The sequence below is a fragment of the Geotrypetes seraphini genome, chromosome 2, assembly GCF_902459505.1.
Source record: "Geotrypetes seraphini chromosome 2, aGeoSer1.1, whole genome shotgun sequence".
Taxonomy (NCBI): domain Eukaryota; kingdom Metazoa; phylum Chordata; class Amphibia; order Gymnophiona; family Dermophiidae; genus Geotrypetes; species Geotrypetes seraphini.
Genome location: NC_047085.1, coordinates 417,028,347 through 417,042,328, shown reverse-complemented (window position 1 = coordinate 417,042,328; position 13,982 = coordinate 417,028,347). Strand labels below are relative to the sequence as shown.

Here is a 13,982-nt window from a genome sequence, read left to right as displayed (position 1 = left end):
CTTCCACATGGCCCAGCAAACGGCACCTACAAGTATCACCCTTCGATCAGGCGAAACCCTCTCCATAGATGAGTCCTCCAAAATCCTAGGTTGCATACTGGACTCCACTCTAATCATGGAACCCCAAATATCAAGTCTCCGAAAGAAATCCCTCTACACCCTGAGACAATTAAGACTAATCAGACTTTACTTTCACCAATACCACTTTGCCTTAATTGTACAACTGATGATCCTACCACAACTGGTAACTCCATCTAAATGGGAATCAACACTGCTCTAATTCACAAACTGCAATTCATCCAAAATACTGCCGTAAGACTTATCTTCAACCTGAGAAAATACGACTCAGTCACAACCTTCATCAAACCAATGCTCTGGCTACCCATCCCATTACAAATAACATTCAAAATATCTTGCATCATTCACCGCATACTTTATGGAAACTCTGCGGCCTCACTCATCCAACTCTTCTCAATAGCATGGTCTACTTTCCGCAGATGCTACTAAATTCTCCGGATGCTACTAAATCTACTAAAATCCAGATGCTACTAAAATCTCCGGATGCTACTAAATCTCCCATCCTCTAAAGATCTTCATTATAAACGAGTTTTCCACTCCATGCTTACCTTCCTAGGAGTCAAAACTTGGAATGGCCTTACAGAAAAGACCAGAACTGAACCTTGCCACATCATCTTCCGAAGAAAACCGAAAACCCATCTGTCCGATACTTAATCTCCTTTTACCCTCTCGTCTCTCCCTTTCCCTTCCTCCTCTCTCCCCTCTTTTTCTCTCCCCTTCCTCTCCCTCTTACCTATCCACCTCCTCTCTCTCCCTCCTCTTTCTCTCCCCTCTTACCTCTCTTAACAGTCGCCTTAAGCCTGTATAGGTATGAGCGACGCACAAATAGAAGATTAGATTAGATTAGATTCTATAACGGGCTCCTAAGTATGATTGACCTGCTTAACTTTAGGCATCTATTTTTTTTTTTTTTAGGCACCAATTACAGGATCTGGCAGTCTGGCAGTCTGTGCTAATCAGCTGCACTGACTGATTAGCACAGACTGATTAGCTGACTCTGCCCCCAGAACCGCCCCAGCACTAAAAATTAAAACTTATTTTTTAGCATGTAGGTAGCACATGCAAAAACTACTGTGGGATGCCTGAGCATGCCCCATAGTAGTGCTTTTTAATCTGTGGTACGCATGCATTATTGCTTACTGCAGTTTAATAAAAGGACCCCTTATTTAGTTATTAGACTTGAAGCCCAATTTTGAAAAAGTCAATGAGGTAAAACTTAGGTTATCCAGGTCAGGACATTTACAGTTCTTGCAGTGGTGCATTTGTCGGCATGTGCGGCAAAAGCACTGATTTCACAAACCTACGAAGCCAGAAAAAAGAGCTGCATCACTATTTATCATTTCTATAACGCTGAAAGGCATATGCAGCACTGTGCCTGTGCAGTTAACATGTAATAGACGGTCCCTTCTCAGAAGAGCTTACAATCTAATTTAGACAGAAACAGGACATATTAGGGGTTGGGGAGTTTCTCTCAGAGAGAATGGTAAGATGGAGTGTAAGTACCAGAAAATTCACATGTACATGGGGATTTAAGCACTTATATATGAAATCACCAACAATCATACATAGAGAGAGAGCCTTATTCTGGAGAACTACACATGTATACATAAGACATAAAAATAGCCTTACTCCATCAAGCCCAGTAGCCCGTTCTCATGGTGGCCAATCCAGGTCCCTAGTATCTGGCCAAAACCCAAGGAGTAGCAACATTCCATGCCACCGATCCAGGGCAAGTAGTGTTCCCGCTAAGCTGCGCTGGCGTGCGCTGGCGCACAAAATATTACATCGCAGCGCACAAGTTTCTCGTCACAGCGCACACACGAAGCGGCGGCGGTCTGCCCTGATCGCCTAAGATGCAGCAGCGGCGGCTCCTTTCATGATCCCCGTAATCAGTGGCGTATTAAGTGGGGGGCGGTCCGCCCCTTGTTCTCATTGGTGTAACGCCGGCCCTGCCCCCCCTTCGGATCGCTATTATTTTAAATGTTATAGCGGCGGCGCTGTATCCATCAGTGGAGACATCTAACCTCGGCCTGACCCGGAACTCTTACTGCAACAGTCACTTCCTGTTCCTGCCTAGACGGGCGGCTGCTGCAGTAAGAGTTCCGGGGCAGGCCGAGGTTAGACGTCTCCACTGATGGATACAGCGCCGCCGCTATAACATTTAAAATAATAGCGATCCGGGGGGGGGGGGGGAGTCCGGAGCTGCAGGGGAGAGTGTTGCGGTACCCAGCTGGAGGGAGAAGGAAGATGAGGGAGGAAATGAAAGGAGATGCCAGGGCTTGGAGGGAAGGAGGAAGGTATGCCAGACTAAGGGAAAAGGAAGGGGGAGACGTGAGAGCATGGAGGGGGAGGGAAGGAAAGGAGAGAGATGCCAGAGAATCAGGGAAGGGAAGATACCAGACTATGGGGTGTGAAGGAAAGAAAGGAGAAGAGAGAGATGCCAGAGCATAGGGGATGGGGTGGTGACAGAAAAAAATGGAGAGGTGGCAGAGCTGGCTGGCTTTGGGGGTGGGCAAATTCTGGAAGACAGTGGGGGGACATAAGAAGGAGGCACTGGGGGCACAAAGGACACAGGAAGGAGGCACTGGGGGCACTATGGACACGGGAAGGAGGCACTGGGGGCACTAAGGACATGGGAAGGAAGGAGGGAGGGAATAGAATGGGACAATTGTTGGGCCTGAGTGCAGAAAGAAAGAAAGGATACACAGTCAATTAATAGATGTCCCCTTTTGATGAAAAAAATAAATGGTCACGTTACCACTGAGTCACTGACTTACTTTCTCTTCAGCAGAGTCAGCATCCGCACTGAGGTGCAGGAAGGTCCCGCGATGACTCGTCTGCTGGCTCTGCTCTGGAAGAAGTAAGTTACGTCGGAGGGGGTGGACCCGGCAGACACAGTCATTGCGGGACATTGCCGCAACTCCCTGCGTCTGCCGGGTCCACCCCCTCCAATGTAACTTACTTCTTCCAGAGCAGAGCCAGCAGACAAGTCATCGCGGGCCCTTCCAGCATGCGGCTGCTGAGTCCGCTCTAGAGCAAGTACGTTGGAGTGGGGTGGATTGGCAGCAGGCAGCTACAATCATCGTGGGACCTTGCTGCATGAAGGGAGAGAAAGGAGCAGGACTGCTGGAATGGAAGAGTGGTGGAGGGAAAGAAAAGGGGCAGGGTGGTATGGAAGGGTGGTGCTGATGGAATTGATGTACAGAGAAAGGGGAGAGACATAAGGGGGAAGGATATTGGAGGGAAAGAAAGGGGGAAGATGCTGATTGAAGAGGGGTGGATGGAGGGAGAAAGGGCAGACATTGGATGGTAGTGGGGAGCCTATGCTGGATGGAAGTGCAGATGGGAGAGATAAGGCAGCAAATGCCAGAAGGAAATGGGAGGAGAGAAAGAGGGGAGCAGATGCTGGATGGAAGTGGACAGAGAGAGGAGAAGGTACTAGATGGAAGGGTTGGAGAAAGAGGGTACATGATGGAAGGAGGGGATAAATAAAAGGAGGGCACATGATGGGGAGAAAAGGATTGAGTTAGGGAAACACTGGGGTGAGGGAAAGAGGTGGCAAGCTTTAGGTAGACAGTAAAAAAGGACATTGATGAGAGGGTAGTAAGAACATAATCTAGACAGATGCAGAAAATAAATTGAAAAGGGAAATGAGGGAAAAAAGGGAAAGGGATTGCAGAGGAGAGGTGTGGGAGAGGGAAGGAGAGGAGAGAGATGCCAGACCAATGGGGGTGAAAGGAGAGATGAAAGGGGGAGGCATACAGTTTCTGGAAGGGGCATAGAAGGAGAGAAAATGCCATATAGGGGAAGAGAGACGGCAGACAGTGGATGGAAGGAAGAGAGTTACAAGAAGATGAGGAAAGCAGAAACCACAGAAGACAAAGGTAGAAAAAAAATTTCTATTTATTTATTGCTTTAGGAGACATGTGTCACTGTTTCTGTGAAGCATTGTATGCAGAGTCCAGCTTCTTGCTGGTTCAATTTAACCTTTGTCTATGTATTTTTATTTTATCCCCCCTTTTACAAAACTGTGAAGCGTTTTTTGGCACCAGCCGTGGTGGTAGCAGCTCTGATGCTCAGAATTCTATGAGCATCAGAGCTGTTACCTCCGTAGCTAAAATCCACACTACAGTTTTGTAAAAGAGGGAGGGGTTAGTTTGTGATTACATATTCCATAATAGGCGAAGGTGTGTTCTGTGTGTTCGAAAGACATAGTTTTCTGTTAGGATTGACGGTGTAGGATTGATCTGTGCTGGTCTGGCTTGTTTAGTTTTATAATGGGTGTATTGATGTACTGTTCACTGCAATATGTAAGATGCTGCCTTTTCTTAGATACTCATGTGTGACGGGTGGCTTGTTACTAAAAATCATGTTTTTCGGACAGATGGGGGGGTGCCAAAAAATGATGGGCCCCGGGTGTTACATATGCTAGGTACACCACTGCATTATGCAAAGATACCAGAAAGCTGGCGAAGCAAAAACTTTAAGTAAATTGTTATTCTTCTAAGTTTTGAGTATTTAACCCTCCCACAATCTCATGGGCACTCGTTTCAAGTTTCAAGTTTATTGAGATTTTGATTTAAATGCAATATCAAATATTTTCAATGTGTATAACAAAAATAAATTTTGGGAAATAAATAAAACCATTTGAACAATAAACATACAAACATATCCATAGATGATTAAAAATACATAAGGAGTACAAGGATAAACTACATTTGTTTAAAAATGCATCCTCCGTGCCTGCTCATAAATTTGTGGAATATGTAACTTGTCGCTCATGCATATTTTTTTTTGCACACACCTCATCAATCCTTAGAGGGAACACTGGCTTCCCCCATGTTTTTCTCAATAACAGACTATGGATTTTTCCTCCAGGAAATTGTCCAAACCTTTCTTAAAACCAGCTATGCTATCCGCTTTTACCACAACCTCTGGCAACACGTTCCAGAGCTTAACTATTCTCTGAGTGAAAAAAATTTTCCTCCTATTGGTTTTAAAAGTATTTCCCTGTAACTTCATCGAGTGTCCCCTTGTCTTTGTAATTTTTGACGGAGTGAAAAATCGATCCACTTGTATCTGTTCTACTCCAAGTTTATTTACAGTTTGATATACCGACCATCAAACAAATATGTGAACAGTTTATAATTGCTAAAATAAAAGTTTATATTGTGAAAATGCTGAATAAAGTGTAGAGACCGGTATTTGTTGTTGTTGTTTTAATCTTCTTGCTCTCACATATAGGATATTTATAGGGGAATTTATCAAAAGGCGTTAATCACATTAGTGCACGCAACCATATTAGTGCTTCTCCGGCCTGCTGCTTGCGCCGGTGTTGGCTTTCCCTCTGATGTCACTTCCTGGTCCCGCAACCAGAAAAGTTTCTTGCTCTGGTGAAGAATTTAAAGAGGTATGGAGGGAAGGGCGGCTGCAAGCATTATGTCGGGTGTGGGGGGTGTATGCTGGAAAGGTGCTGGCACTCACAATCTAAGTTTTTATTCTAGGGTAATGAATAATAATAATAATAATTTATTCTTATATACTGCCAAAGCCATATAAGTTCGAGGCGGTTTAAAGCAAGAGGCGCTGGACAATCAGCGAAGAGGTTACAATCAAAGTCAGCAATACAATTTTGCATAAAGAATATGAAAGCTAAAAGGTTCATAGGGTTACAGGATTGAATAAGAAGTGGTGAGTAGATTCTTAGTTAACAAATCGATTGAACAGACTTGTTTTTAATAGTTTTCTAAAATTGAAGTAGGATGAAGAGTGCGCGAAAACGTTACTAAGCCAGTCATTCCATTTGCCTGCCTGGAAGGCAAGCGTTCTGTCCAAGAATCTTTTGTAGTGGCAGGCTTTTATTGAAGGGTTAAGTGACTAGCCTAGGGCCATAAGGAGTAACTGTGGAACTTGAACCCAATCCCCCTGGTTCTCAGCTGACTGCACTAACCATTAGGCTACTCCTCTACTCTGTGAGTACTAGTGGGTGATGAGCACCCCCAATAATGAGCAAACTCCTTTGTTTGGCATCTACAATCATTTTGAAACATTGGCATCTATGCTCCACCCCACTGGTGAATCCCTCAAAATAGCTCCTTATGGTAAAAAAACTAAATTAGTATCAGAAGAATTTTACTGTATATTGAATTTATTTATTTATTTATTCAATTTTCTATACTGTTCTCCCAGGGGAGCTCAGAACGGTTTACATGCATTTATTCAGGTACTCAAGCATTTTTTTGCTCTGCTTCTACTGTTAAACTATAGAAACAGACTTCCTTTCTCCCCAGCTCCAAAGATCTGTAAAGAGAAATAGGAGGTTGAGCTTTTTTCTTCTTTCTTTGTCTAACTGGCAATTCACCAATAAATGTCCTAGACTATACCAGTATGGCTCTGCATGGAGGGGAGTATCATAGTAAAATGGTTCAGTCTGTTCCACCCTGCCAAACTCAATATGTCTTCTCCTAGTAACAGAGTTCAAAGATCTCTTTACAAACATACTTACAGAACTTATGAAAGCCAGCCCATAAGGAAGGATGTCAATATCTTCAGCTCCTGTCTCTGCAAATAAAGGAAGAAAGGTACTAGAAATAAAATAACATTCTGAATTTTTGGTAAATCCCATTTTATACATTCAAATGAAGAAATAGCTTTGTTATTTGATTAAATAATTTCAAAGTGGGAATCATGAGGTAAGGGCTTGATGCAGTTTGATTTGTTGACTAGGAAGCCTGCTCAGCCAGTCAAACTGCATCAAAGAAAAAGTAAACCAAGTAAGCCTGCTCGACTAATAAAAATTCTGAGCAGTGCCCTCAGGGACTTTAGGGGGTGAGGCAAATCCCCTGAAGGTCTTCACTGCATGCCATTGGTAAGTATCAATATTAAGTTGTTATAAGCAATTACAGTCTCTCTTTTCTTCAACGCATAAAATGAATAATGTGAACACACAGTATTTGAATCTCAACAGAACTTGTTTAGGGCCTTTATTCTTGGGTGCTCGTAAATTGTAAATTAAGGATACTTAGAAGTTCTTTGAGGGTACAAATGATCATTGTTTATTGGTGTTTTTGTGAAACAGGTATTATTATGGTTTATAACAATTTAATATACTGCCTTTACTGTGAACATCAAACGGTGGCTTACATAATAAAATCTATAAAAGAAAAACAGAAAAGAACACCATAGTATGATGGGAAAGTAACTATCCATGCAATATAACTAAGAGGAGAAGAGAAAAAAAAAGGGGGGGGGGATGTAAGAGGTCAATGGCTTCTAAACACTGAGCCACCATGAGTTATCTGGTTTTCAAATGCCTTTTCAAATAAATAAAAAGTCTTGAGCTATGACTGATGTTGACTATACATTCATTTATTCTCATACCAAGAGCTCTGTACAGTTGTGGATTACATACCAATCCCATCAATCAAGTGGCAGTTGGGCAGATCCACAGGTTTTAACGTTTCATGGGCAAAATTTATTCGTCTTCTGCAGAAGAAAAGCAAAAACCATTAGAATATATCTGCTCCCGGGAACATGCAGAAATTTATACTACCTCTTGTATATTTTTAAATGAGTTCTGTGCTATGTATCCACATAAGTAAGAGAAAGTCCAACAGGACAAAATCCCACAGGTGCAGAGCAGCAAAGAAGACAGTGGGAACGGACAATGAACACTCCGCAGGAACAATGGTGTGAAGTAAAAACTTGTTCATTTCAGTCTGAGACGTAGAGTAATATAGACCAGGCACATCAGGGGAGCATGAATACTTTGAAGAAAGAGACAAATATATAATTATAATAAAGTAGAGCAAAAAGAGAAAAAGAGAAGCATAGCACGCCTGTAACCTTCAATATACAGAAAAACCAAAACTCTTCGTAGCAGCGAAAATCTACAATGTGAATAAATACAACTATATGAACAATATGCACTTGAAATCACTCTTACATAAAAAGCATCAAATTTCATATGGATAAAAACGATAATAGACAAGATGCAAAATCACAATGCATAATGGACATTAAAATGGGAATAAATACACTCATACATGAAAATCATAAAATTTCATTAAAAAACGAGTGATAAATAATAATAAACACAAGATCCAAAATTTCAATACTTTATTATAGTTATATATTTGCCTCTTTCTTCAAAGTATTCATGCTTTATATATGTTAAATCTCTTGTATTTCTTAATTTTTTAAATTTGTGTTAGTGACCCCTAATGCAGGCGCTTCTGTTCGTTGAAACATAGTACTGTGTTGCGTCTATATTACTGTACGTATCAGACTGAAATAAACAAGTTTTTATGTTACACCATTGCCCCTGAGGAGTGTTCATTGTCCGTTTCCACGGTCTTTGCTATATATCCACATGCTATACAGTCCTTTTATGGGACAGAGGGATTCCATTGCTTGGTTTGGTTCTTGACTGTGATTGAGCAGATAGTCTGGTGTAACCCTTAATGATTAAGGATGGCTTTATTTATTAGAATGTGTTATGTCAACTTTTGTGCCAAATGGCATAAGAAAATGGTTTCTATTTATTATTATCACAGCTCTATAAATAATAATTAAATTTAATTATAATTTGTGAAGTGTTCAGACCAATACCCGTGTATTCTGTGATCTCACTGAACTGGGGTACATTTGGGACCATCATCACACTTCTAATGTCCCATTGCCAGCCTCCTTCTTCTATATAATTGGTAAGACTCTTTAATACTCATTATATATGTTTGTAGATAGATTTTTTAAAAACCACACTTATCTTGATGACTGTTCCAATAGGCTTGGCGTTATTCTCTTTAACTTCCAGCTCCAGCGAGGTAAAGTGCTTAAATCATAAAGTGCTTGTGCATATAGTGTTAACTATTAACTTCCGTGTTCGCTAAAATTTATTCTTAATCCCGGCCCCCCGACTCGAGTTTCGGGTCCTAACACAATTTTAATTAAAACCTAATTAAAACTTAAATATTTAAACAGTACTGAATTTCTATATCTTACTTAATCTCATATGTATTGTCTCTTAGACCAACCTATTTAAATAATTCATTTTTACATACCTATATGGCTTACTTCTGCTGGGTTATCACCTCAAAATGAACACGCTGGAGATCGACCAACTATCGTGTCTTATATATACTCTCTCCATATTGCTTTTAGTCCCTCCTCTTTTGGTCTCTCAATTCTAACCGGAAATGACGTATCGGATTCCACCTTAGACTTACAAATTTAGCCATTCTATTTCAGAATTAAGTCCATATGGATGCATAGTATTTTTATTAAAAATAAGACGTTGTTCTTTCTGCAGCAAGCATTTCGTGATATCTCCTTCTTGTAAATTTACATGAATCAAAACCGTGTACTTTAAATCTTCCAGGGAGTGTGCCTTTTGTAGCCAATGGGCTACCAAGGGAGCAGTAATTCTTTCTTTTCGTATGTTGCTTAGATGTTCTGTTATTCTTATAAGAATAACAGAACATAAAATAAGAATAACAGAATAATTCTTTCTTTTCGTATGTTGCTTAGATGTTCTGTTATTCTTATAAGAATAACAGAACATAAAATAAGAATAACAGAACATCTAAGCAACATACGAAAAGAAAGAATTACTGCTCCCTTGGTAGCCCATTGGCTACAAAAGGCACACTCCCTGGAAGATTTAAAGTACACGGTTTTGATTCATGTAAATTTACAAGAAGGAGATATCACGAAATGCTTGCTGCAGAAAGAACAACGTCTTATTTTTAATAAAAATACTATGCATCCATATGGACTTAATTCTGAAATAGAATGGCTAAATTTGTAAGTCTAAGGTGGAGTCCGATACGTCATTTCCGGTTAGAATTGAGAGACCAAAAGAGGAGGGACTAAAAGCAATATGGAGAGAATATATATAAGACACGATAGTTGGTCGATCCCCAGCGTGTTCATTTTGAGGTGATAACCCAGCAGAAGTAAGCCATATAGGTATGTAAAAATGAATTATTTAAATAGGTTGGTCTAAGAGACAATACATATGAGATTAAGTAAGATATAGAAATTCAGTACCGTTTAAATATTTAAGTTTTAATTAGGTTTTAATTAAAATTGTGTTTTTAACAGGGACCCCTCCTGATGAAGGACCCGAAACTCGAGTCGGGGGGCCGGGCTTAAGAATAAATTTTAGCGAACACGGAAGTTAATAGTTAACACTATATGCACAAGCACTTTATGATTTAAGCACTTTACCTCGCTGGAGCTGGAAGTTAAAGAGAATAACGCCAAGCCTATTGGAACAGTCATCAAGATAAGTGTGGTTTTTAAAAAATCTATCTACAAACATATATAATGAGTATTAAAGAGTCTTACCAATTATATAGAAGAAGGAGGCTGGCAATGGGACATTAGAAGTGTGATGATGGTCCCAAATGTACCCCAGTTCAGTGAGATCACAGAATACACGGGTATTGGTCTGAACACTTCACAAATTATAATTAAATTTAATTATTATTTATAGAGCTGTGATAATAATAAATAGAGATTTAATAATCATCACAGAATAACATTGTATATCTCCCTATTAGTTGGTATAAGAAAATGGTTACCACAAACTAAAAAGTTAGAGTAGAGGAAAAAAAATCAGAGGGGGAGACAAGGTAAAGAGGTCAGAAGGGAGAAGCAGACATTACCTCCCAATGCCAGAGACCTGTGAGAAGGCCAGATGAAAAAGCCAGATCTTGACTGCTTTCTTAGAGGAAGTAGTTTCCTGACAAATGAGAATAGGGAATGGTGAACACTAGTGCTGCCCGACTCACAATTCGAATTGATTCACCGATTTGAATCAGGTGAATCGATTTGAATCGATTCAATTAAAAAAAAAATTGGCCTCCCGATTCAATGGCCGACCTTTCCCCCGTGCCTTCCTAAAGCAGGAGCTGCAGAGCTGCCTCTTGCTGGCCATTCTCTGCTGCTCATGCTTGAGGGGGGAGGGTCGGTCAGATAGGCCTCCCTCAGCTTGCCCACTCTTGCCTCCCCACTCTTATCTCCCTCAACTTCCCCGCTCTTACCTCCTTACCGTTAATAGGGCAGCTTGCAGGCTCGCTGGTGTTATAGCGATCCCTGCAGCTGCCCGTGGTCCTCAGCGGCACGTTCTTCCTGCTACGTCCTGCCCCTGCTCTGACGTCAGGGGCAGGATCGCGGCAGAGAGAACGTGCCGCTGAGGACCACAGGCAGCTGCAGGGATCGCTATAACACCAGCGAGCCTGCAAGCTGCTTTATTAGCGGTAAGGAGGTAAGAGCAGGGAAAGTGCAGGCTGCGGAGGGAGCAGGCGTTCGTTCGCGGCGGGATGGAGGAGAAAATGTGCCTTCTCAGCGGGGGGAGCAGGCATTCGTTTGCGGCAGGGGGGAGCAGGCTTTCGCAACGGGAGCAGGCCTTCACAGTAGGAAGGAGGAGAAAATGTGCCTTTGTGGGGGGGGGAGCAGGCATTCGCGCGGGGAGGAAGGGAGAAAGTGTCTTCCTAGGGGAGCAGGCCTTCATGGGGGGAACAGGTCTTTGTGGTGGGGAGCAGGCCTTCAGGGCAGGGAGGCAGGCCTGTGCAGAGGGAGGAGGTGGAAGGAGTAAGAGAGGGGAGGGGAGATGCCAGACCTGGGGTGAAGTGAACAGAGAGACCAAAAAGAGGGGGAGGAAAGCAGAGGAGAGGTGCTGGACTAATGGAGAGAGGGAGAGGGAGAGAGAAATGCAAGACCACAAGGGGAAGGATACAAGAGGGACAGATACTGTTCTGAAGTAGGTGGGCAAGGTGCAGGATGGCAGGAGCAATAGTAGGAGAAAGCCTGTACCTAGGGAAGGGGATACAGGAGGTAAGGAAGAGAGAAAGAAGAAGCTGGATATGGGGAGAGATAAGATGCTGGGCATGGAGGGAGCATAGGAACAGGGACACAGAAGAGAGATGCTGGATGAAAGCGTAGATGATAAAAGGAGAGATGGTGGATCTGTGGATGGTGGGGGTCCATCGCTGCAGCTGCGGGGAGATGGAAATGAAAAAAAGGAAAGATGTCAGACCTCCTGGGGAGGAAAGGGAAACAGAAGGGGAGGACAGAGATGGAAGATGGATGGTTAGCATGGAGAAAGAAAAAAGAAGGAGAGCCTGATCAGAAGACAACCAGACCAACATGGGACCAACACGATTGGAAAAATGACCAGACAACAAAAGGTAGGAAAAATAATTTTATTTTCTGTTTTGTGATTACAATATGTCAGATTTGAAATCCTTCCAGAGCTGGTATTGGACCGTAAACGTGAGCTAGGATTTAATAGAGGAAAAGTATTTTTTGTTTGTTTATTTTGTTTACACCACAGGACCAGTGTGGGTAGGAGAGGGCAAAGGGGATGAAGAGGCTATAAAATAAATCCACCAGGATGTTTGGAAAAAACACCCAATTGGGCAGGAAAATTGAATCGAATCAAAAAATCGATTCAATAGGCTGAATCGAATCAAATCAAATTTTTTTTTTCCTGAATCAGGCAGCACTAGTGGATACCAATTTAAACATAAAAACAAAACACTGAAGACATTAGGACTCAAGTAGTCCCAGAAAAGCGATTCAAACCAAGAATAGCATGGGTAGTTCCAAAGGGTCTGTTTAATAATAATAACTTAATTTTTATATACCACAATACCACAAACAGTTCAGAGTGGTTTACAGAGGAAGAAACTATATACAGACAGAGATATTACAAAAAACTTTCAAAATTACATTAGCGTGGTAAGATTAATCAAATTTTTACTGGAACTGTTTTAGAAGTACATCATGGTAAAAATGGAATCAGAGAAATTTGTCAAAGAGATAAGTTTTGATTGACTTCCTAAAAGTTTGGTAAAAAAGAACGTTTGAGACAAAGTTGGTTAAACATTTATTTCATCTGCCTGCTTGGAAGCTAAAGGTGGTTATGAATTCCTTATTCACAGATAATTTGTGTGAGGGCAAAAAAATCAATCTGTGTATGGGGGAAGGGAGGAGGGTGTTAATATTCAAAGCAATTTGTCTTGATAACTATGAGATTTACCAAAGTGCTGATTTTAAATTCCTGTCTCCCTCTGAGGTGCTCTGAAGCTTGGAGAGTCTGAAATTATTTTTGAAAGCTAAATGTTCTTTTGAGAACTGAAGGTCTAAGCTTTAAGAGCCATCTCTTATCTTAGACTTCTAGGAAGTTCTGTAATGCAGAGCTGTTTCCAGTTAGTATTCCTGATATATACTAGTAGGCTCTGCTCTGTGTGAGGAGACTGTGAGATAATTACTGAAGAGTTTCATTATTTCTGAATCAAAGATACTTACTGAAGCGTTTCATTATTTCTGAATCAAAGATAGATAAAGCTGAGGTTGCTCAGATATTATGTGAATGTGTATGTTGAAACGCTGTGAACTAATTTCATATAAGAAGCATTTTTTTTTATTTTCCTGGGAGGATTAGCATAGGCATTAAAGAATTATCTGTTCTTTTCCACATTTACGTCCCCTTTTATAAAACCATGTAAGAGGTTTTTAGCAGCGGGCACGCTGAATGCTCTGTGCTGCTTTGATGCTCATAGAAACTCTATGACCATTAAAGCAGTGCAGAACACTCAGTGCATCGACCAACGTTAAAAACCTCTTGTGCAGTTTTGTAAAAGTGGGGAGGGAGATTAGTTAGAAATACATTGTCTTAGCCTAAGAAGACACTGACTTTAGCCTGCATTCATCCAGGGAGGTTAGGGTTATGTTTCTTTTCATTTGTTTACATATAGGATAGTAGCAAACATCTGGATCTTCAGAGGAGCTTCTGGTTTCAGACAGGTGAAAAAATAACTCAGTGGCACTCAATTCAAGAAAGCAGTGATACTGGTAAAAACAGTTAAAAAAAATACTTTATTTTTGTGTGTACA

The 13,982-nt window shown here is 41.3% G+C and overlaps 1 protein-coding gene across 1 annotated transcript in view; it reads right to left on the bottom strand.

The window, feature by feature from the left end:
• The window catches only part of LOC117354140 (serum paraoxonase/arylesterase 2-like), a 61,287-nt gene that overhangs the window by 37,822 nt on the left and 9,483 nt on the right, over positions 1-13,982 (bottom strand). The window contains exons 2-3 of the mRNA XM_033931095.1: positions 7,490-7,563; positions 6,584-6,639 (exon numbers count right to left, since the gene is read on the bottom strand). Coding sequence (XP_033786986.1) covers positions 6,584-6,639; positions 7,490-7,563 — 130 coding nt within the window. The remainder of the gene's footprint in view (positions 1-6,583; positions 6,640-7,489; positions 7,564-13,982) is intronic.